Source organism: Archocentrus centrarchus, chromosome 19, assembly GCF_007364275.1.
Source record: "Archocentrus centrarchus isolate MPI-CPG fArcCen1 chromosome 19, fArcCen1, whole genome shotgun sequence".
Taxonomy (NCBI): domain Eukaryota; kingdom Metazoa; phylum Chordata; class Actinopteri; order Cichliformes; family Cichlidae; genus Archocentrus; species Archocentrus centrarchus.
In genome coordinates, this window is record NC_044364.1 from 10,332,294 (window position 1) to 10,356,199 (window position 23,906).

The following is a 23,906-nucleotide window of genomic DNA, read 5'->3' on the forward strand; positions in this document are numbered from 1 at the left end:
GCGCAATGATTAAATCAGTACTTGATCGATACCAGCGCGTCTCCGCTGTGATCAATGGGTGGGTTGTCCGTCCTGCAAACGTGGCAGTGGCCACACGAAACGCTTATTGTTTGTTTACACATTACCAACTTGATTGTTGTTAATTCAATTACTCCCATTATGTTTACATGTCTATGTTGACCTGATTTTCTTAAAAAAAAAATTTCCATTTGATTAATGATTTTAGCATTAACTAAACAAGAACAGCAGCGGCATGGATAATCTTTTTCAGTGCATCTGTACATCAGTTATTACGGTATTACTGGGCCACAGACAGCATGGCAGCCTCCATGAGGAGCCTCTTAGTTATGTAGCAGGAGTTTAGCACTTTTTCAGAGGATCTTTGTCTTTCTGCGAGGGTTAGTTTCTGCTGCCAGGATTCCGAAAAGCATTCAAAAACGTCAGTACGTCTTCTGCCAAATACACCGTAAGTACATTTCATGCCTACGGGAATAGTTTGCCGTGGATCCACACGTGTGCAAAAGTAACTAAAGCCGGGTTCAGGTGAACTGCTTACTGCCCAAGAATGAGTATACTTTTTGATTCAGAGCTGCGCTGCTTGAATATAACTAGGCTTTAAAATAAATAAATTTGATCTAATCTGACTGTTGTACAGAATCATGGCATTAAGCAGCTCAAATTCATTTCTTTAGAGTTCCACTTGTAAGGCAATTAGCTTGTACCTTAAAGGGGTAATCTGGCAGTTTTGCAAAGCTGTCTCAAAGGATGGCGTTAAAAACACGAACTTAAATTTCCCGTAATGCAAAAAACACATTTTAAAAAAATCACACGTTATGTTTTCTGTATACTTCTTTGGCACTTACAGGCTACTTTGTTATTTACGCCGTTCAACCGTTCCTGAATGCGAATATCTAATCAGCCAATCACATGGCAGCAACTCAGTGCATGAAGGCATGCAGACATGGTCAAGATGACCTGCTGAAGTTCAAACTGAACATCAGAATGGGGAAGAAAGGTGATTTTGAATGTGGCATGGTTATTGGTGCTTGATGGGCTGGTCTGAGTATCTGAGCTATCTGCTGCCATGACCTCATGTGAGAATGAAGCAGCAGAAAGTTTTTTAAAAATTTATTTATTCTTCTTCTGTCCAGTGAGCAGCCGTTGTCTGGGACAAAATGCCTTGTTGATGTCAGAGGTCAGAGAAGAATGGCCAGACTGCTTTGAGCTGACAGAAAGGCAGCAGTAACTCAGAAAAAAAGATAAGATAAGATAAGATAGTGTTTATTTGTCACATGCACAGTTATACACAGTACAATGCACAGTGAAATGTATTTTGTACCTGCAACCTTATATACACACACATATAAATAAGAAGAATAAAAATAAAAAAAAGTAATTCACACTATACACTATACTCTATATACTATACACTATACACACTTTTTAAATTATAATATTTACACTGTGCAATAATGGTCCAGTTAGGGCTCAGAGTTGAGCAGACGGATGGCTTGTGGGTAAAAACTCTTCTTCAACCTTTCAGTCTTAGCCCTCAGGCAGCGGTAACGCCGGCCTGATGGGAGCAGGGAGAAGAGAGAGTGTCCGGGGTGGCTGGGCTGTTTTAGGATCTTCATGGCCCTCAGCCTGCACTGCTTGGTGTAAATGTCCTGCAGGTTGGGGACCACCCATTCCAACCAAGGTCTGATGAAGAGCATCTCTGAAAGCACAACATGTGGAACCTTGAAGCAGATGGGCTACAGCAGCAGAAGACCACACCTGGTGCCACTCCTGTCCGCTAAGAACAAGAAAGTTTGAGCTCATCAAAATTGGACAATAGAAGATTGGAAAAAACGTTGGTCTGATGAGTCTGGATTTCTGCTATGACAGTCAGATGGTAGGGTCATACTTTGGTGTAAACAGCATGAAAGTATGGATCCATCCTGCCTTGTATCAACAGTTCATGTATTTTTTTTGCCCTTATTATGTCACCCAAGGTTCGTTTTTCACAGTTTAGGGAACTACACAGAAAACATGATCAGATATTTTTACATGGTGAGCCTTAGCTCTTTGCTGAGTAAGCTGAACTAAATATGGAAAATCATCTCTTTAAATTTATATGTGGCCAATAAATCTTCCACCACCCTGGCTGGGTTCATAATATTCTTCTTCTTGTCACATTGAGCGCGGCAGCAGTGTATACAAAACAAATTAAATGAAACTAAACACTACCTGTCAGGTCTGATCCAGTAAAAAAAACAGAGTTGATAGGTCGCAAAAGTAATCAAGTATTTAATGGAGGCTGGACTTTTATTTGTTAAACCAAGCTCTATATGTGCTTTTACACCTTGAATAACTTTATCATTTGACTTTGACTCTGACAGGTGTGTATCTCACATGTTGAGAAAGAAGCTTCCCCTCCTGCAAAGCTTCCTTTTACCGGTTTCCAGACATGTCAGTCACCTCGCCAGACATCAGTACGATGTCATCGTGGTGGGTGGGGGCCACGCAGGGACTGAGGCAGGGGCGGCAGCAGCCAGAGTGGGGGCTGAAACACTCCTTGTCACACAGAAAATTCACACAATCGGTGAGTTTAAAGAGAAAGTTCACATTAACAAAGAAGATATTTTCCTCTTAATGTAATCTGTCTGTCCGATAGAGAAAACAAGACTTCTCCCATAACATTCCCCCCAGGTGCTCTGTCCTGTAACCCGTCCCTGGGAGGGGTAGGGAAGGGCCAGCTCGTGAAGGAGGTCGATGCTCTGGATGGGCTGTGTGGTCGTGCGGGAGACTGGGCTGGGATTCATTTCTCCATCCTGAATCGTAGAAAAGGGCCTGCTGTGTGGGGTCCAAGAGCCCAGCTGGACCGCCAGCGCTACCGAGAGTTCATTCAGGTAAAAAAAATAAAATAAATTAATTTAAAAAAGCTTGTATTGCTTGTTTGTGAAAATAGATTATTTGCCTGCAAGTGAATAAAAATGTTCATCTGCTGCATGTTTTTTTTATTCAGTCTGAGCTGCTGTCCACTCCCAGGCTGACGGTGTTAGAGGGTTCAGTGGAGGAGCTGCTGATAACAGAACCAAACCCAGAGGAGCCTGGACACCACAGAGTCACTGGAATACGTTTGGGTACACAACAGATTACTGCTATCTGAAAGGCTTAGGTCTTAACTAACAACGTTATTATTTAAAATGAGGAGTGTGTCTTTACTCAGTGTATAGCCAGTTTAGAAGGAAGCCAACCTGTGGCACTTCCCTAACACAGGACTTAAACAGCAAATGGTGCATATTATACACTGAATTTACTTTCTGATCCTTTTGCACTTCTTCTACAATCAGCCAATGGCAGCCACTCAATTTCAGCCAGGTCAGTGGTTCTTACCACTGGTACTTTCCTGTCTGGCTCCCTTTTTGTGGGTCAAACCACGTCCCCCGGGGGTCGGATTGGAGATGCTCCATCAAGTGCTGGGCTGTCCCATATGCTGAGGGAGAAGCTGGGGCTAAGGATAGGCAGACTGAGGACTGGCACTCCTCCCAGGATTGTGAAGGATTCAGTAGACCTTTCCTTGGCTAAGCTTCACCCCCCTGACAGTCATCCGACTCCTTTCAGCTTCCTGAATTCCCACACCCGCTGCAAGGTAGAGCTTACTCAAAGTACTGTCTCAGAGGACTTTTATTTTTTAATTCACGCTCTAGTTTATTGTTCCTGCTGCTTTATTTTAAAACTTAACATTTTGCAGCCAGAAGAGCAGTTGCCCTGTCACCTGACCTTTACGACACCTGGTGTGGAGAGGGTGGTGAGGGAGAGTCTTCATCTGAACTGTCACATACAACAAGACACCAAAGGTCCCAGGTACCCACACATACTGTACAGTACATGCTCATAGCAGGTAGATGCTGCGCAATGGACTCAGTGATATGACTCAAAAGCAATAACTGTAGTCTCTCACAGGTACTGCCCCTCCATTGAGTCGAGAGTGCTACGCTTTCCAGGCAGAAACCACCAGGTGTGGCTGGAGCCAGAGGGGGTGACCTCTGACCTTTTGTACCCTCAGGGACTGTCCATGACAATGCCCCCTGACATGCAGCTCCGCCTAATCAGAGAAATCCCTCCCATGCACAGAGCTGAGATCCACACGCCAGGTACACACCCTGTATCCTGTTTGGTCTGCCTAGTAACAAGTGATGCGCAGCACGTCTGAGGGCAGGGAAGGAAAGCAGTAAAAGTTCACTAAACCATTTTCTGATGTAAAAAACAAAACTTTGATCCAAAGTAGGGTGTCTTGCAATTTCCAGTTCTCTCAGGTTCACAGGACTGAGAGTGAAATGCCATATTTGTTTTCTGGGGTTTCCAGGTTATGGTGTGCAGTACGATTTTGTGTGTCCCACTCAGTTGAGTCCGGCGCTGCAGGTGAAAAGCACTCAAGGTCTGTTTCTGGCCGGTCAGATCAATGGAACAACAGGGTACGAGGAGGCTGCTGTACAGGTAGCTGCTTCTTTCCTCACAACCTGGATAGCCCTCAGTACTCTCATAGATACAAAGATGCAAACACACAGAGCTGGAAGCACCTTAGAAGCAAATGGCACATGTATGATTTATTTATTTATTTTTACTGTTGAGCAGGGCTTGTGGGCAGGGGTGAACGCTGCCCGCTGGGCACTCTCCATGCCTACAGTGGCGCTGTCGCGAACAGAGAGCTATATTGGAGTTCTCATTGATGATCTGGTGAGTCGAGGCGTTACAGAACCTTACCGCATGTTCACCAGCCGGGCCGAGTTTCGAACTCATTTAAGGCCAGACAATGCCGACCTCCGTCTGACTCTGAAGGGTAGGTGTAGCATCTGTAACATGTTATTGTACTAGCTTGTTTTTTTTTTGTTTTTTTCTCCTAACCTTTTATTTTTGTCAGGCTTTGAGGAGGTGGGATGTGTGTCTTCCTTGCGCCACCAGGAGACTTTAAGAGTGAGGAACAGTCTCCAGGATGCACTGATGGCCCTTCAGACTCTCACTCTGTCCACAGCCAACTGGAGAAAAAAACTTCCTGGCATTCCCATAAGTGAGACCAAGAGCACCTTAATGACGTGAGTGACATATAGTTGGAATCACTGGTGTAGACTACCTTATCTGCCAAGCTAACAACATCTGGCTTTTCATGTTACGACACAGTTCAAAGAATGTTTCTGGTTAATGTTTTAACCTGCTTTATTTTTCAGTGGCATAGATCTGCTTCAGTACAGTGATGTGACTTTTGAAATGTTGGCATCTGCCTTCCCAGAGAGCCTTTCACCTTATGTGAAATTCTCACAAAGACTCAAGATAGAGGGTAAAAACTGCCTCAAATGTTGCTCTGGTGTCATCGACATTTAATCTACCCAAAAATTCTGACTAAAACATTTCTCTTGTCTGTCATGCAGCTGTTTACAAGCCTCACTGTGACTTAAACAAGAAAGAGATTGAGAGAATTCAGAGGGAGGAGAACATGTCTCTGCCACAGGACATCGACTATTTCTCTCTGCCGGTGTCGCTTTCCCAAGAAGTCCGAGAGATACTGGACAGAGTTCGACCGAGCACTGTGAGCCCGCACCTTTTTAATATGGACATATGAAATTAAATTAAAAAAAAACAAATGGCAACAAATATGCACTGATTCTTCTGCTCTGTCCATCAGCTGGGTGCTGCTACTCGTTTGGAAGGTATAACTCCTGCTGCAGTCGTCAATCTCCTCAACTATGTGCGCATCACAGAGAAAAACAAGGAAACGCACAGAAACCAACAACCTCAAAAGGAGAGAGAACAGGAGCTGTGTGCAAACAGTGCGTCTTTACCTCAGTGATGCAATCTAATAATGACTCAAACTGTCTTGTAAAAATGTATTTATTTCTGTGAAATTATCAAAACAATAAATTAACTGTTTTAGAAAACTTTCCCTGAGTCCCAGTCTGCTCCACAGTTGCCCATCGAGCTATCTGCACAGGAATTCTAATCCTGTTAGCAACATGACTGCGAACAGCATTAAACTCCATGTGACCTTCTCTGTGCTGCTGCTGTTATTAATAACGTGGCCATCCAGCTCAGCGGTGCCTCTCGTGAAGAAGCCAAACGGAAACTTCCAGTGAGGCTGAGACAAGCCCCTGGGGGGTTCTGGGTGGACTGTACTGTCAGCGAACATAACTCTGGTGGTCAGAGCGAGAGGGGACAACAGAGGACACTGGAAAAACAATGACAGCAGGAGAGGATTTTCAGAGGTAAATTGATAAAAAGAACAAAAGTTTAAAGTTATCCTCAGAAAGCAGACCTTGAAATTTTGACACTGGAAAAGGTATCTGGCCCCCAGGATGTAGTTCTGGGGAAGATCAAGGAGACCCTGGCGAGCCCACAGCACTTGGATGGAGAGAGAGTGAGGGAGGACGCAGCCTGATTCACATGTTTCCTGAGAAAGAATGGCAGAAATATCTCTGTGAAATGCTTACCTGTGTACAGATACAAACCACTATACAAAGTCTAGGTACTGCTGCAGACACCAAAACAGCTCTAACGGTGTAAGAGGTTCGCCTTTCGGTTATACCTGCATACTGACGGGACACTCCTGTGCGATGACTCTCGTCCACTCCGGCTGGGAGTCCGAGCTCATGGCGATCTCATCAGGAGTAGCGAGTCCCCGCAAGATCCCGTAAATCTGTGAGCGCAGCTCTGAGCAGTCAGTAGCTGGAGAGCTTGTAGCACAAGGGGAGAGAAAACAAGAGGGAAATATAGCTTATTATTTCATCAACACCTCCACTTGCCCTCATGTAAGTTATCTGGGACCAGAGACAATAAAGGCAAAATAAAATAGTCACCTGAATGTGCAGCCAGTGATGGTGTTGTGCGTGAAGAGGATGGGTGCTCGGGTGCTTAGGTCAGAGGAACAGTCCCCACCTTGTGACACCACCAATGAGGTCAGCTGGCTCACTGTTAAGGAACCTAACTGCTTCAAAACTTGCCAGATGAATTTCAAAAAAATAAAAAAACATCTTAAAGTGAAGTTAGGATACAGGCATCACTTCATTTAAAAAGCGACCGATGAGAGGAGATCCAACTTTAAGTCCAACTGCAGGGTTCAGTCCTGCAGGAGTGGGGCTCGGCGTGGTCAGCTGCAAGAGGCAAACGACATGAATCGGCACATTCAAGTGTTTAAATTCAGTTTAGTTCATTATTTGGCTCTAACAGTCTACCTGGAAATCTACAGAGTGCGTCTGCAGCAACAGCTGATTCAGATCCACGTTGCCTAGGACTACGTCGATTGTTGCGCTTGTGAGTTCACCTCTGCCTGTGTAAAGTATGACAAACTTCACCTGCAGGAAAGGCAGAAAGAGCAGAGTCAACCTTGATGTTTCATCATGCACTTGAATACATGTGGGTCATGACACGTTTGTGCAGTCATTCACCTTTTGCACTGCATTAATACAGGAGTTGTTCTGTAGGGTTGGTGAAGGCCATACTGACAGGTTGGTAACTGGGATCTAAAACCAAAGTTAGGAAAGCATTATACTGTAAGAATATTAAATAATTACTGATGGTATAAAATATTTAGTCTTAAAGGCACAAGCTGCACCGCTACCTCTATTTAAATACCCATGAGGGCATATTTATATATATATTAGCCCAACAACAACTATTACTTTAATCTTTGTCTCGCCAATATAGTATCTTTACTTGTATACTTGTATGACTTACCAGAAAATCTGACACTGATGCCATTTCAGCTTTTGGGATCTGTCACAGAAAAGGTTGATATTATCCTGTCTGCTGTGACATTCTCACTGTCACTTATGTACTTAAGAGCATTTAGTTCAAAAGGACTTGCTGACCTTGATGAGATGCAGGTCAGAGAAGTAGGAGTGGGCGCTGAGACTTGGATCTGTTGTGCATAACTGAGGAGTCACTATGCGGGTGCAAGACAGAGACCCAGACCTCAAGAACTCTACAAGAAGAGGAAGAATTATAGTGGTTGGTATGTTTGTGGCACACAGCAGACAGTGCATTTATTCTTATAAACAAAATTCTGCATTGAGGTGGTTTAAGCATCTTTGTTATATTTCTGAGTTTAAATGACTGGCAGATTATTGCCTTCTGCTTTTATTCACATTTTACTCGGTCCTAACTTTTTTTTGGAAAGGCAACTTTACTTCGGGGAAGTTTAGATGCTGAAAAGAGATAAAGGGCCACTTAAAGTCATTTTACTGGTACTTTATAATTTGGTTCCAAGGAGTCTGACTTTCTTGTCATTTTTGAAGTGGTCTTGAGCAATAGTTCTCCAGGCTTTCTGAAAGTCTTTCAAAGTTTTTCTTTGGACATTGGCTGCTTTTTCACTCATTTTCAGTCCAGTCCTTGTACATGTCCATTTTCAGAGTAATGTTTTTGTTAGTTAAGCCACTTAACACTGTCCTATGAATCATTAAAATATAAAAAAGGGACCCAACTCAAGACATGAACCAGCCAGACCAGACAACTTAGCAACGAACCAATTTTAAATGTTATCTTTAGGCACTTTTTTGCTAGCAACCTGTTGCAAAAAACACACATAATTTGTTCCCATTTCTTTAGCTGAATCTATGAATTAGGCAGGCGTAAGAAAAAACCCACTATAATATAGTAGATGAACCGTATGTGAAAGCCTTCTCCTTAATAAGTAGGAAAAATGGTTTGGGGCTGCATTTCAGCCAGTGGTGTTAAGGATCTTCTCAAAACTGATGGAATTATGAATGTATGAATGTGGAAAAGTACCATCAGACTTTGATCCACCATGCAGTACCATCTGGGAAGTATCTGACTGGCTACGGCTCAATTTTTCAACATGACAATGATCCTAAACACACTGCCAGTGCAGTAAAAAATACACGTCTGAGTCGGTTTGCTGTAAGTAAGAGAACTGTAGAAAATATCCTGACCTGATTCTCACAAAACAACCCTAGATAGCAGGGCTGCACTTAAAATGGTGTCACTCAACAGTTTAACATTTATGTTTTTATGCAAACTTACTTGTAGGGTTGCGATTGATGCAAAATGCTGAAGCAGCCACCCCTGGAGACGGCTGACGGAGGAGACCCCGCACGGACGAGTTGGGGAAATATGTCTGGATGACATCATCGACCTACATTCAATTGATCAAAAACACGCTCCATGATTCCAAATCTCTAAAGCTCATTTGTTTTAATACTTAATATCAATTTTGTGAGCGCTTATATTCACTTACCATGTAAAAACCTCTGCTGTGGCTCACGGTTGTACTCTCTTGTGGAGAGAAGTGGTATGAGTCCCCTAAAGCTGGATACTGAGGTTGAGCTGGGGGAGACTGGATTGTGCTATCTGTTGGGAGGTTGGAAATTGACATTAAATATGGTGACTGTACCTGTGATTTTTAAAGTTAAGCTTAATTATGATTGTGTTATTGTGTACCTGCAGGCCGCACACAAAACAAAGAGTTGGTCTCTGAGATAAGAGATGAATCCACATTCGCTCTGAACATCAGCCATTTCTCAATGCAAATGCCTGATCTGTAGAATAAAAAAAAAACAAAATCTTTTAAATGTAAAAACTGCTACATGTGTTACAGAGCTAATGATAAACACTTACATGGCTCTTTGTGGGCATCCAGTGAAGACAGTGCTCAAGTTAGCAACCCCACAGTCAGCTGTGTCACAGCAGCAACCGATGTCACAGAAATCAGGGGTTAAATCACAGAGACAAGCTGGGAAACAACAGGGAAGAGTTTGTTAAGACAAGATTGATCAATTCAACACAAAAAGTACGGATGCTTACTGTAAATATAACATAAGTCTTAAAAGCAATCTGAAAATGTTTGGGAGTACTGATGTTAGGTGGAGGATCAGTCTAAAATAAGTTGTGGCAAGAACAGATCTACAAAAAAGCTATTTTGGTGAAAAAGTCTAGCTTGGATAATTAGTGGGAGACACTTTCCTGGGTCACACTAGAGCCCTGAAAGCTTAATAAACGCAGCAAAAAGGCTTAATTGGCCTAACTGGAGGTGTAATTTACCCTGTGGAGACACCGCAGGCTGGACGGTGGTCGCAGCCGGAGCCTCCGTGGCCGCAGTTGGCGCTTCAGACGCAGAGCTTGTCGTGTTTACGGTGGAGTTCACGGCGCGAACAGCGGGGACCTCCACGCCTGTGGAGTTCACGGCCTCCGTATCGCTCGGGGCAGGGGTAGCGGTGTTAAACGGCTCCCCATCGGGTGGGGTGGCACTGACGGAGGAAGTGCCCACTGATTCTGTAGCTCCGTGAGTCAGACGTCCATTCACGACGGTCAATATCAGGAGTAAAAAACACCGCTGGAGGAGCTTCATTTCCTCTACAGAGCCATGAAAATCTAGCTGGAAAATTTACACTGTATTTCTCCGGTGTCTCATAGCACGCTTGTACGCGCACAGTAAAATAAAGTGTGTTTTAATGACTCAAACAGTCTAGAAAATGTACCAACGAGAATACAAGCTAAACATCAACACACAATCACATCGCAAGCTTCTGGTAACCAAGGAAGTTATCATTGAGACTTCCGTTTCTAAGAGAAAACTACCGTAAAACACGTAAAAGAGAAGCACTGATTTCATGAGCATGCAAGGTTATTATAGTTAACTAAAATCAAACTAAAATCAACACTAAATATAAAAAAAAAAATTGATTGAAATATTATTTAAAACTAGACTTCGAAGATTTGTTCATAATTGTTTTAAGAAATTAATTAAGAAAAAATACGTGTATGTGAATGAGTAAGAGCGAATTGTAACAGTGGAGATGCAAGGAGCAGATTTAGTAAACGTAGATGGGTTTAAATACCTGGGGTCAACCATCCAAAGCAACAAACAGTGCACAGAAGAGGTGAAGAGTGCAGGCATGGTGGAGCGGGTGGAGACGCGTGTCAGGGGTGATTTGTGACAGAAGGGTTAAAGGGAAGGTTTACAAGACGATAGTGGGACCTGCTATGACGGTGTGGAGACAGTGGCACTGACAAAACGACAGGAGGCAGCGTTGAAGATGTTTCATTGGGAGTGACCGGAATGGACAGGATTAGAAGAGTATATCAAGTGACAAAGTTAGAGAGGCAAGGCTGAGGAGGGATAGTGGATCCACTGCATAAAAGATGTTGAAGGTTGAACTGCCAGGCAGGAGGAAAGAGGAAGTCCTCAGAAGATGTAGTGAAGGAGAACATGCAGTGGGTTGTGGCTGCTGTAATTTCCTAACTTTTGGAATAAATAAAGTATTTCTCTTGATATTAAATCTTATTTTATAAGAAGAAGCCAAAACTGAAAAAGACTGTGCACTCTCAAAGCTAATTAAATAGTATTAAAAATATTCAGAAAATGTTTTCTGTTTTATTCTTTGTCAGTTTTGTCAAAATTGTTGACACGTGCAGCATGCAAAGGCAATGGTGCACATGTTTAGTGAGATATGGATGCCTATATGCCTTTAAATGAAGTGTTTGTATTGTAATACCTATTCTGAATTCTTTACTCTTTCCTCTTACAAATAGCATCCACAAACGCAGTCCTAGGAACAGCTAAGACACTGTGCAGGACCCTCAAACTCACAGGCCTCTGGTAGAAGACCCGAGCTTGAAGGAGGACAAAAGACCGCCCACAGGGTGAGTGGGGAATTTATATATGAGCAGAAGAACTGAGCACAAGAATTTGGTGTTCTGAGAGGACAATGATCCCAATCACACATCAAAACTGGTGTTGGAATCAGGCTAACATTAAACTTCTAGAAGGGCCATCCCAAAGTCCAACTCTACTGAAAATTTATGCACTATGCTAAAGCTGGATCTGTACCAGGAAACCAACCAATTTAAATGAACTCTACCTATTCTGCCAAGAAGAGTCATCCAATGTCCAACCAGGATCATGCCAGAAACTTCTGGATGGCTACCAGAAAGGTCTGGTCGAGGTACAACTTGCTAAGGAACATTTAACCAAATATTCGTGGGGGTGTCTGTATATAAAGTATGTATACTTTTGATCCCGTGTGGATCTATCTATTTATTTATTAGAGAAAATCCAAAGAAAATTAAAACCTTTACACCCAGTTCTTGTTTTTTAAAATCATTAAAGATGTATGCTGTACAATCATTCAACCCTGGAAAAAGAACCGTTCAAATAAATAATTAAAAGCCCCAAATTTCCATGATATTCACGCCCATGAGTGGATGTAAACCTTTGACGACAAATGTAAATAGTACTGAAGGTCTGTATAGCATGTAGCCTACAGACCAAACGATTCCTGCTGATGACAGTTCTGTGTAGACATGTAGTAAATTATCTTTTGTGCACATGATAAATAACTATTGCACACAGGATAATAAGTTGTTCAAGCAAATATCTTGTGAGCACAAGATAAAACGCAATCAGTGTACAGGTCATTATGTATTCTAAAAGGCAGCTCAGATAGTTAAAAACTGTGCAAAAGTGCAAACATTTCAGTCCATGGTGGACATGGTACACGGAAAGTAGAACAAAATGACATTTGCACTCCTGTCTTCTGTCTGTAAAGTGTCATAAAGTATTGAATAGTAATACTTAAAAATCATGACTCTGGTCTGAACTCCTTGTTTGTTCAGTCTTCTCTTTCTGCGGTGTAACTTTCCCCTGATACACCACCAGAGAGGGAAACAAATACCTTTTTTCTTAATCATGTAGTTCAACCCTTTTGAACCACTTTAGGTTTTGCCACTATGAATTTAGACAGTGAATCATACTTCAATCAAAATGCCATAATTAAAAAAAAATTTTTGGACAACCAGGTGGTTTTGCAAAAATGAAAAATAAAATGACTTTTATTAGCATATTTGTAGCATGTTTAGTTTGATTTTGGGCACATCAATTGAAAACTACCCTGCAAATCTCAGCAGAAAATCAGCAGTTACCTAGACCTGACTTCTTATTGCTTGTGAGCTCTCAGTTTACTGTATGCAGGATCAGCAGTGTGATAGAGGTGAAGGGCAATGGTGTGCTCACCTGCACCACACCTCACTTCCGCTACTGTGCAGATCTGAAATGCACGGCCTCCAAAACCATGGCCCTGATTACCCCCTGTTTTAAACTTTAATGATTTCAGACTGTTGATTTATTAATGAAATCTCATTTGACTGCTGTTTCCTTTCCAGAAATACACACCTGCTCTGATGGAGCTGCACAGCAAGCAGCCAAGAGAAACAAACACGAGATTACCCAGGTGTGAATGTGGGGAGTTGCACAGATTTAAAGCAGCTGCTGTTTTACTTACTCAGCCTACATCTGGGTGAAATAAGGTGAGAAAGCATTTTATCTGCATGATAGAATGTTTAAAGGATGTATGCTAAAGGATTTGTGTGCATATGTGGGGATATTTTTATGAAATACTTTTCTGAAGCTGGTAATGAAATAAAAATACCACTACACAGAATCCAATCTGTTTTCTAGACAGTACTGGAATAAATGTAAGGTGCTAAAAGCATGCTCCACATCCACATCAGTGAGTTCAATGCTAGTTTGGTTTTTATTCTTTATTAATATCTTTGTATAAAACTGGTCTTTGCTTGGATCCATATTTAATTTGAAATAAATATATGTAGTATGATTAATTGAAGAAATTATAGAAGGAACAATTGATTACATTTTGGTGGTGATCCAGATCCCGATCATGATCTGGATCCAGGATTTCTTAAAAGGATTCTTTACCATTGTGAGATAGGGACAATATTCATATACTTGCGTCTAACCTTATGAGGAGGACCATAAGTTCTATCATATAGCAAAGCTGGTTCATGATCGAAGGTGGATTCTGGATTCAGTGAATAAATCTCTGAACTTCCAAAGGCAGTCATTATAAAAGCATTCTTGAACTCCACAGAGGACTCTGTCCTTTGTTAAATGTTTCAGGCAACTGTTCAGCTACTGCTGATTTACAGTGAAAATATTGTTTCTACTGCTGACAGGATATTAAGTGTGGACATCCTGGAATGTAGACTAAACACTTGCTTCTGGCTCAAAAGACACATGAATGTATGTTCAGCTAAATCTCTGGCTGCATCTCGAAACAAGAAATGTTTCCTCTTTGCAAGCAAATACAAAATAAAATGAGATTACTGGAACTAGGTCAGCATTTTGTTTACTTTAAGGGTCATAGTCCAAATGTGTTTTTCTAGAAAGTGGCCACTTGTTTTCTGTCAGTGATTAAAAAGTTGTGTTTTTAAAATTTGTGGTAGATATTGTCACAAATTAACCAACACAGCTATTGGTAAAAGACTGAGAAATACAAATGGTCAGAGTCATTTACACCGAATTAAATCTTGAGCTACAAAGTTAAATGTTCAGTCTCTCTCATTTGCACTCTGTACATATAGTCCGCCTCTCTGTGGGTTGCAGGGTCTTCTAAGACCCTCCCTTTTTCCTTCCTCAGATTACAGAGGAAGCAGTTAAGACACTGAGAAAAAAAGTGGAATTCATACATAACTAGGAATGTTACATAAGGGCACTTTAGTGTAGGTCTGCCTGTGCAAGTGCCAGTGATCACAGACTGATAAGAACCTGGTACAAGCACTCAGGGAGCCAGCTTACAAAGACAGAAAGAGGGGAAAAAGAAACACGTTTTAAAGCAGCTGACGCACTCAGACTCCAGCTGGGAATTCATTGTTTCTGAGAGCCCACCTAGAGACTCCTGCTATTGCGTTCAGTAGTTGGAGACGACTTAGGCTGCAGATCGCAAGAAATCAAGAGGAAACAATGCAGCACTGTTCCTGGCCAGGATCATGCAAGGAGGAGATAATGACAGTCTGACAAGGAAGTAAATACGGTGACTGCGGGTTTGATAATCAGGAAGAACAGGACCGTTAAAGCTGGGATTTATGAAGCTCACCAGCAAATCAGCAGTGAACGTTTGACACAACCAGCTGAAGGCAAGACCTCTGAAGGAAGAGCTGTACGAGCCTCGTTGGAGTTTTATTTTTATTTTAAAAGTAAATTTTGGTCCCTGGTTCTTGATTTTCTCGAGGAACATTTTGACAGCGTCACTAATGTCTGAGGAGAAAGACATGTCCTACAGCGACGCCATTCAGAAGGCCAGCTCCTCTATCACCCGCTTCCCTCTCATCCCAGTCAGAGGAGTGCCTCTCATGTGCCACATTGCCAACAACTGGGACACCATCTGGGATTTTTGTCCTGACCCATCGGACCTCCTCATTGCCACCTACCCCAAAGCAGGTACTCAGACAGCTGCTGCCAGATGCAGCTTTGCGCGGTAGTGTATGGCATGAATTTTGTGATCTTTTTATTTTTTATTCAAGCTGTGTTAGTGTTTATAGAGTTGGCACCTTTGGTGGAAGTACATTTACTAAAGCACTGATCTGAAGTAGTTGTATTTGCATGTTTACATTTCTATACTTCATACTTCCACTCATAGATACTTTGAAAATTCAGGTGTTACATACAAAACATGATCATGTACAGGATTACACTAACAAACAGTACAGAAATACTATAACCTTACATGTACTGCTCACAGTAACTGAATCCAATCATGTATATCACTAAAACACACATTTTCCTGAACAATTAGTAACACTATTTGTTATTTTATACTTTTTAAAGCACATTTTCCCTTTTTTTCTTTAATGCAGGAGTTTTTCTATTGTGCAGTTTCTATTTTTTTCTTCTTCCATTACTCGATTGTGGTTTTTCACTGCATCTAACAGAACACTGAACTGATTCAACAAGCAGACAATAAAGGAAAACAGTAGTAACTCTACACTAATCCTGTAATTACTATTTCATGCAGTGAGCAGGTTATAATTTCAACAACAAACAACAAAGAATGACCACTTTTCCTGCCTTCCAAAAGTCCCTCGACTTGTTCCATAGACTATGCAATATACTTTTTAATGTCCTAAAAATGGCAAGTCTCAGTGGCACCCATGAAGTGCCCCACCAACATGCCAAGAAAGACACACTTGCAGGACTGGAGTTAATATGTTCTACTCAATTTGGTGAGATTTAGCACTATACATGTACTGTTTACCTATTTAGCCACTTTAGTGTGTCTCTCTCATAGGGACTACGTGGACCCAGGAGATAGTTGATCTGCTTCTTCACAATGGAGATGCTGAGGCCTGCAAACGAGCCCCCACACCTGTCCGCAGTCCTTTCCTAGAGATCTTCTCCCCACCTCCCATCCCCTCAGGTGTGTGTATGTCTAAGGTTATATTTGCTTGTATAAGTCAGTGGGTTTAATGGGTAGTTGTAGCATGTCAGATGTCTCAAATCCAATTCAGGGAATGTTTTCATAACAGCTTGTTTTTTTCCCTGCCCTAATCAGGGTCAGTGAGCTCTTAACATATCCCTCAGGGAAAAGACTTAAACTTAAAAACTGGTGTTTTGGCTGGGGTCAACAGAAGCTACTGTAGTTGGGTTATTGTAGTGAAAGTAGTAGTGCTTACAAACACAGATTACTTGTATTTGTTTTTGACTAAACTTTAATACTAATCGACTGAAGTTTTTCAAGTGTGTAACGGTTATCAGAGTCACAGACGTCAAAAGAGTAGCTGAAGTATTTTGCTGCAGGGGTGCAGCACAACAATCAGTAAGCCAATACGCACAACATTAAAGGTACAAAAGAATACAGCTACCACTACTGACAAAGCAAACCTTAACAGATGGACAGGAGAACTTCAACACTACCAGCCAGACTGGTCAACACTAACTGCAGCACTACAAACAAATACAGCACTGCAGATTATCACTATACTCAGTCCATTAGATGCTAGTAATAAAATAATGTACAATGAAAAATGTCACATAAAGGGGACCTTGCCTTTAATCATGTTAGGTGCTCTTACCTTGATTAGCCAGACTTGGCCCCCTACTATGTTTGTTATTTTTGTCAGTTACATTTTTGTATTGTATTTATCAAGTCTTGGCCATTCAGAGAAGAAAAATGTTAAATAGGACTTAAATAAATTATTACTGTTTTTTAAATTCACGCTGGACTTACACAATCTTTGCTGCTAACAAACAAGATAATAAACGAGGCTGTTGATTAGGTTGTTGCTAATCTTGGCTACAGTTAGGTGGTAATCTGTTTTGGTGTTGCATGATGGGCTTAAAGGACCTATTTTGTATGGCATTTTTATTTTTAATAACATCTCTGAAATATATTGGCTAAATATGTAGATCCAGAAGATGGTTAGCTTTGCCTACAGCTTAGATTAGTTTTTGTATTTTGGCTCAGTCCAATGGGAACAAAGTTACCTCACATCCTCTGAAGATAAGTAATGAATGTAATTATGTAGTTATATTTATAAGATTTTGAGGTGTTTCTACTATTTCCTGTTGGTTAGTCGAAGCTAAGCTAACTGGCTGTACCATCAAGTTCAAAGGGCAGGTACAAGGGCAGCTATATCTAACTTATAAATAAAGCAAATCAGCACATGTTAATGCAAAGAGTTGCATAACAAAACACTGAGCTAAATGAGGCTTTACTTTAACATAGCAAGATAGTATGCTAATTCTCTTGTTGTAGGCTACTACAAATTACCTTGCAAATACCTCAAAATGAGATTTGTATTGGTCTACAAAAATGCTGAATCATTGGGTCCTTTGAATACTAATACTGCATTCACATTTTTTGGATATTTGCTCTAAAGTTAAATGGCTGCCTCAACTTTTTACCCCTTTTAAAGCTGTCTTAATCATGTTGACAAAAAAATGTTACTCTAAGGTAATAAGAAGTTGCCCTTTGTTGGACTGTTATGAAATATCATGGAATACATATGTTAAGCTTTTCCTGTGTCTTTTTCCCTGAATTTATGTGTTAGGTCTTGATCTTCTGAAGAAAATGGATCCCCCGAGAGTCATCAAGACACATCTTCCTTTTCAGCTGGTGCCTCCTGGATTCTGGGAAAATAAATGCAAGGTAAGACTTTTTGTCCAACAGACCCTACTGAGAGTAAAAATTCTGCAGCCCAGTTTATTGCTCAGTAAACTTACACTGCCAGGGTGAAAGGTTCGTGACACAGTGCACATAAACAAGGTAGGAGGTTAACAAAGCCAGGCTAAACACAATCTCCTTCATCAAATAACCTGTTCTCTGTACTATAAAAATCTTTTTGTGTCCCTCCTGATCATGTGGAAAGGCGATCTACGTTGCACGCAATGCCAAAGACAACCTGGTGAGCTACTACTACTTTGATCTTATGAATCAGACCCAGCCTGAGCCAGGGCCCTTTGACAGCTACATCCACAAGTTTATGCAAGGAGAGCGTAAGTAGATAAAATTGTTCCCCTCTATACTCTCACACCCATCCTAACCCATGAATAGCCCCATATATAATAGCCAATTGTAGATAGACAATATGCCAACTTGGGTTACCACTTTTTATGCCTGAGTGGTCATAATAAGATTAGTTGCACCCTGTGTGGCTGCAGAGTACATATCTCATGGGGATCTACACAAGAATTTGAACTCATTCATTTTTTTGTTCATAGTTTGAATCTTTCTTCATCATGTCAGCCATAAACTACCTGTTTCTTTACTGCACTAGACACATTTTCGAATTGTTTTGCTGTATTCATTCAATGTATTCATTCGAGGTAACAGAGATTTATAACCCTAGAGAAAGACTTTAAGGCTTGCTGTAAGAACATTAAATGATAACTTCTTGAAAGCACTACTGTTGATGACTTCCAGAGCATGGAGTGGGTGTGCAGGGCTGATCAACTATCAGGGTTGTTCTAAAATCCAACATGGTTCAGCCATTACATGGATAAACCCATCTTCCACCTCAGTGCTCAAGACACAAACATGAAAGTTGTTGACAAGAGTCAGGGATTAAGCAGTGTGCCAGGCATAACAAACTTTCATAATACGGGTATAGGGGTGGGCCAGAGATTACAGCAGCAGATATGTATGTATGCGGGATATGTAAATACACAACTAACCACTTTGGCAAAAAAAAAAAAGAAAGAAAGAAACTGACAGTTTGCAGTTGAATCACTTTTTAGTAAATCATCGAGTACCTATGCACATATAGAGAGTACTGTGTATTTTGGGCTACTCATCATTTGATGAAATATGAATCATTCAAGCATAAAAAAAAATGACACCTAACTCAAGGGGTGACCTAATGTTGTGCTTATACATAACAGACAATTTTGCAAAGAACCAACTTTAAATTGCATCTTCAGGTACTTTGTTACTAGCATCCTGTTGCAAAAAAAAAGTAATGTTCCCATTTCTTTAGTTAAATCCATGAAAAATGCCAAAGATAACACAGACTGACATAAATAAAATAGTATTTTGCACCAACAAGGGGATTCCCAGAGACAGTAGACAAAAATTTGGTCTAAAAAAAGGCATGAAATGTTTTTCGTTTAAAAAAAAAAAGGCTGAGGAAGCAAGTGGCAGACAAGTGGAGGACAAAAGAAGAAGTGGCAGGCCTAAAAACCATCTACACCAGATGAACAGAATCTGAAAGTCATGTCCTTAAGAAGTAGAAAAAAATCCAGCAATGACCTGGCACAGGGCCTGAGGATGCATCTGGAGCTTCAGCTGATCCATCTACTGTTCACTGAAGCCTCATCAGAAATGGTCTCAGTGGAAGGGTGGTGGCAACAGGTCTGATGGAGTGATGAATCCAAATTTTAAAAATTGTTTCAAATTGTTGTCAGTATGTATTGAGAAGGGCAGGAGAGAGGTACAACAGTGAGTGTCTACAGTCATCTGTGAAACACACTGGAGGCTCTGTCATGGTTGGGGGCAGCATTTCAGCCAGTGGTGTTGGAGATCTTGTCAAAATTGATGGAATTATGAACACAGGAAAGTACCACCAGACTTTGAGCCCCAGCGCAATATCATCTGGAAAACATCTGATTGGCAACACGTTCATTTTTGATACACACTGCCAATGCAGTAAAAGCATTCATGGACAGAAAAACACACTGGAACACTATCAGTCATGGTTTGGGCTTCCCAGAGCCTGGACCTCCACATTACTGAAGCAGTGTGAGATCATCCTGACAGAAAACGGAATAAAAGGCAGCCAACATCCAAAAAAGAGCTTTGAATGTCCTTCAAGAAGCCTGGAAAACTATTCCTGAGGACTACTTAAATAAATGACAAGAAAGCTGCCTGCGTTCAGGCAGTGCTGAAGAATAGATGTCATCATACCAAATACTGACTTACAAGTTTTTTAGAATTATATAAATTGAGTTTTTTTTGCCTGCTGTATGATTACATGTTTCCTAGCAAATATAAAGAAATGAAAGGCAGCACAAGACTTTTGCACAGTACTGTAGATAATCCCATAGGATTGGGACATCCCAAAAAGTAAATGACGACAAAACAATAAAGTGCTCAAAACCAGGAATGCATCATAAAGATAAAAACTGCTAGATTATTTATTCATGAGTTTGCAAAAGTTCATCAGTTCTGCTGTTACAGTTTTGAAGTGAAGCAGGTGAGGTTCATCAGCCTCTTATCAAGCAACAGTTAGTGAGATGCCAAATGTCAGAAATGCTGATGTTAAGCCATTAATAAGGCTTTAAAATAGTTGTAAAGAATGGAAAAAATATAAAGTAAATTCCATGCTGGAGGAGGATGACTAACAGCCAAATGAATTTTCACAACCTGGCAACCTCCAGATTATCTGCAATTATAAGTAAGTAATGCTTTAACATTAGAACGTGTCTTAACGCAAATCAGAATTGATCTGCGCTGAACAGTAACAGTCAGCGTATAGCTCAACTCGAGTTAGAGGAAAGGTTTTCATCACAGTTGCATAAATTTGCTCTGCTTCTACAGTGTCATGGGGCTCCTGGTATGATCATGTGAAAGGTTACTGGCTGGAGCGAGAAAAGAAGAATATTCTGTACCTCTTCTATGAGGACATGAAAGAGGTAAGGAGAATGTGGATAATTTCCAAAACATGTTGTGCAACCTTCTTCAAAGCAAACGTAATAAAAGCAGTGCCTTCCTGTGATCTAGAAAGTGACGCTGAGATTGAATGAATAGAAAGCCTTTTTTGTACATGCAGATTTAGATCAGCTTCTTGGAAATATCTGCCAGATTTTTTTTTTTTTTTTTAGCAAAATGCCAGTTCTGCATATTCTTGGAAAAAATCTGAGCGTGCCCCATGGTGCAATAGCTTGTAGAACTACCTTTAGCAGCACTAATATTAAGTAATTGTTTTCTGTTTGGCTTTGCCAGTCTCTCATGTGCTGTGGAGGAATTTTGGGCCACTCTTCTTCATGACATTGCTTCATCTAAAACAGCTCTTTTAGTGTCCTGCCTCAGTATTTCATTTAGGTTGAGGTCTGAACTTTGACTGCACTATTGCAACACCTTTGTTCTTTGTTCTTCAGTCTTTATAAGTCATTTTATTATAAATTTGCTGCTGTGCTTGTGATCATTGTCCAATTTCAGCCAAGCTTTAGCTGTCAGAAAGATGGTGTCATACACTATACTGCCAGAAGGACGCATATGAATTTGAGTGACATCCCATCCTTAATCCATAGGGTTTAATATGATGTCGGCCCACCTTTTGACCATTCTTCCAGAAGTGCATTTGTGAGGTCAGACAGTGTTGTTGGATGAGAAGGCCTGGGTCACAGTCTCTGCTTTAATTCATCCCAAAGGTGTTCTATCAGGTTGAGGACAGGACTGCACTCATGGACCTGTGCACTCATGTAAGAACAGGAGGGGGCCATCCCCAAACTGTTCCCACAAAGTTGGGAGCATGAAATTGTCCAAAATGTCTTGGTATGCTAAAGCATTAAGAGTTCCTTTCACCGGAACTAAGGGGCCAAGCCCAACTCCTGCATGATTCGTCAGTCCAGAGAACATATCTCCACTGCTCTAGCGTCCAGTGATGGCACGCTTTACACTACTAGCTCTCTACACACTGCTCTTGTGCTAATCTGAAGGCCATGTGAAGTTTAGAGGTCTGTAGCAATTGTCTCTGCACATACTCTAACCATCATATTTATTTTCTCAGAATCCTCGGCGTGAAGTGGAGCGCATTATGAGGTACCTGGACTTGTCGGTGTCCGATGAGGTCATCAGCCAAATTGTGGAGCTCACCACTTTCAAGAACATGAAAGAGAACCCGATGGCCAACTACTCCTGCATTCCATCTCCTGTGTTTGATCAGTCTATCTCTCCTTTCATGAGAAAAGGTGAGCTGTGAGCTCAGAGGCTCATCCATCATTAAAACTGTAATCATAATTAAAGATATGCAAGAAAGTGAGTCTTATCTGCCAATGAGTACTTTGCACAATGATGAACATATTATCTCACACACACTAATTTATTCATGTAAAACTGTAATGCAGTTAAATCAACTTTCAACAGTTTGAGCTGCTCAAGTGGGAGCAATCACCCCTCTGTTGTTGTGTTCTAATTTAGTGCAGTGGCTCCCCCTGGAGGTCCCTGGATTTCCAGCTCTCACTTCTCTTTTATTTATAGGCTGCAAGAACTAAATACACAAATTAATAAGTCTACTGGCAGATATTACTTTTTTAAAGCAAGCAAGCAAACAAACAAACAAACAAACAAACAAAAAAGAGTAAGGTTCAAATTTGCTGTGTGGCTGCTCATGTGAATATTTACATTTTTTAAATCTTTCGGGAGTAGAATTAGGCTTTAAGGTTTGGACAATTTTTAGTCCGAACCAAGCAATATGAAGATGTCAGCCTGTGCTTCTGCAAGTAGTGATGGTCAATTTTCCCACACATTTCACAAACAGATCATGAGGTATTTGATCAGAACATTACAGTCAGGTCTATAAACAAAGACATTTTTTTTTTTTACATTTACATCTGTACATCAGCACAGTCAATTTTAAATCAATCAGTCATGATGTTATTGAAGTGCAAACTTTCAGCTTTAATTCAAGGTTTTGTTTTTTTTGTTTTTGTTTTTTTGGAGATACTACATTAATTATTACAACACTTTATATGGATAGCCTCCATTTTCAGAGGCTCAAAACTAGTTGGACAAGCTTACCTAATTTAAAATTTGAGGACTATAGTTGGATGAAAATGCAGTCCATGACTGCCTGAAGTCAAGAAGCCATGGACATCAAAAGCTGAATTTCATGGTGTCATGAAACTGCTTGTCAATCAATTATCCAATTTCTTCTGAGCCTCTGAAAATGGGGGACTGTGTATAAAAATGGTTTGAATTCCTGAAAAGTTAATGCAACATTTTTTTTAAAAAAAACTCCTTCAATTAAAGCTACAAGTCTGCACTTCAATAACATTTTTTTTTTTTATTTCAAATTCACTGTGAAAAAAAAAAAACTGCAAAAAATTGTTTTTGTCCAAAAAATTAACCATAATTAGCAATTACATGAGTTTTGGAAAACCCTTTTTTCTCTGTTTTTTCCAAAACTTCTCCAGGAGTGGAGAGTTTGAAGTACTTATCAGTTGTGTTAAAATATATTTGAATTTAACGTTTAAAAATAAAGGCTTTAGGACAAATTTTTTAAAGAACTTACTGAAAGAACTTAGCAATATCATCTTCCTTTTCATATACAGGTGAAGTGGGAGACTGGAAAAACCATTTCACACCTGAGCAATCAAAGATATTTGATGAAGACTATGAAAAGCAGATGAAGGACGTCAACATACCGTTCAGGACCCTCATCTAAAGGATTTCGTTTCTGGAATTCGCTCTGCAAGCCAAAGACTGAAGAATGAAGCTGAGCAGCACTTAGATGGCAGAAACTCTAAGAAAAAAAATGTGATGGGCTAAAAAACCAAAATAATTTGACTCATGTTTAATATATCTGGATGTTAAACACTGTAATAACCCATCCTTGTGATGCATCTAGAAGAGTCGTCTTAATGTAAAAGGCTCAATAAAAATGTGCTCCATAGTACAAGTTCA

At 40.6% G+C, this 23,906-nt stretch overlaps 3 protein-coding genes across 4 annotated transcripts; 2 read left to right on the plus strand and 1 right to left on the minus strand.

The window, feature by feature from the left end:
* The first annotated feature begins 230 nt into the window (after positions 1-230).
* Positions 231-5,890, plus strand: mto1 (mitochondrial tRNA translation optimization 1). 2 transcript variants are annotated; one of them, XM_030754399.1, is made up of 14 exons: positions 231-466; positions 1,674-1,894; positions 2,382-2,584; positions 2,692-2,891; positions 3,008-3,125; positions 3,336-3,634; positions 3,737-3,849; positions 3,949-4,139; positions 4,352-4,482; positions 4,621-4,825; positions 4,907-5,078; positions 5,211-5,320; positions 5,412-5,569; positions 5,666-5,890. In XM_030754399.1, the coding sequence occupies exons 2-14, from the start codon at positions 1,881-1,883 to the stop codon at positions 5,828-5,830; spliced, it is 2,079 nt and encodes a 692-aa protein (XP_030610259.1). In that variant the 5' UTR covers positions 231-466; positions 1,674-1,880; the 3' UTR covers positions 5,831-5,890. The 2 variants fall into 2 exon arrangements, with proteins under 2 accessions (XP_030610259.1, XP_030610260.1); XM_030754400.1 differs by lacking the exon at positions 1,674-1,894 and having other exon boundaries at positions 232-466.
* LOC115797866 (tectonic-3) lies at positions 5,811-10,520 on the minus strand. The gene is made up of 14 exons (XM_030754401.1): positions 10,033-10,520; positions 9,610-9,724; positions 9,433-9,530; positions 9,230-9,342; positions 9,016-9,127; positions 7,845-7,957; positions 7,711-7,749; positions 7,422-7,496; positions 7,209-7,328; positions 7,029-7,127; positions 6,834-6,937; positions 6,563-6,710; positions 6,293-6,427; positions 5,811-6,205 (listed from the first exon to the last, which is right to left on the minus strand). The coding sequence occupies exons 1-14, from the start codon at positions 10,337-10,339 to the stop codon at positions 5,960-5,962; spliced, it is 1,824 nt and encodes a 607-aa protein (XP_030610261.1). The 5' UTR covers positions 10,340-10,520; the 3' UTR covers positions 5,811-5,959.
* A 3,906-nt stretch (positions 10,521-14,426) lies between these two features.
* On the plus strand, positions 14,427-23,847 carry sult1st6 (sulfotransferase family 1, cytosolic sulfotransferase 6). Its single transcript, XM_030754327.1, has 7 exons — positions 14,427-15,226; positions 16,074-16,202; positions 17,836-17,933; positions 18,154-18,280; positions 20,820-20,914; positions 22,012-22,192; positions 23,555-23,847. Exons 1-7 carry the CDS (start codon positions 15,040-15,042, stop codon positions 23,665-23,667), a joined length of 930 nt encoding a protein of 309 aa, XP_030610187.1. The 5' UTR covers positions 14,427-15,039; the 3' UTR covers positions 23,668-23,847.
* Positions 23,848-23,906: the final 59 nt, after the last annotated feature.

Coding starts and splice junctions, on each gene's coding strand:
- sult1st6 (XM_030754327.1), top strand. CDS start 15,040: ATGTCTGAGGAGAAAGACATGTCCTACAGCGACGCCATTCAGAAGGCC. Junction 15,227..16,073: donor TGCCACCTACCCCAAAGCAG/GTACTCAGACAG, acceptor TCTCTCTCATAG/GGACTACGTGGACCCAGGAG. Junction 17,934..18,153: donor TCTGGGAAAATAAATGCAAG/GTAAGACTTTTT, acceptor TCATGTGGAAAG/GCGATCTACGTTGCACGCAA.
- mto1 (XM_030754399.1), top strand. Junction 2,892..3,007: donor GCTACCGAGAGTTCATTCAG/GTAAAAAAAATA, acceptor TTTTTTATTCAG/TCTGAGCTGCTGTCCACTCC. Junction 5,079..5,210: donor ACCAAGAGCACCTTAATGAC/GTGAGTGACATA, acceptor TTTATTTTTCAG/TGGCATAGATCTGCTTCAGT.
- LOC115797866 (XM_030754401.1), bottom strand. CDS start 10,339: ATGAAGCTCCTCCAGCGGTGTTTTTTACTCCTGATATTGACCGTCGTG. Junction 6,938..7,028: donor TTTTAAATGAAGTGATGCCT/GTATCCTAACTT, acceptor ACAGTGAGCCAG/CTGACCTCATTGGTGGTGTC. Junction 6,206..6,292: donor TCCAGTGTCAAAATTTCAAG/GTCTGCTTTCTG, acceptor TTGTTTTTCCAG/TGTCCTCTGTTGTCCCCTCT.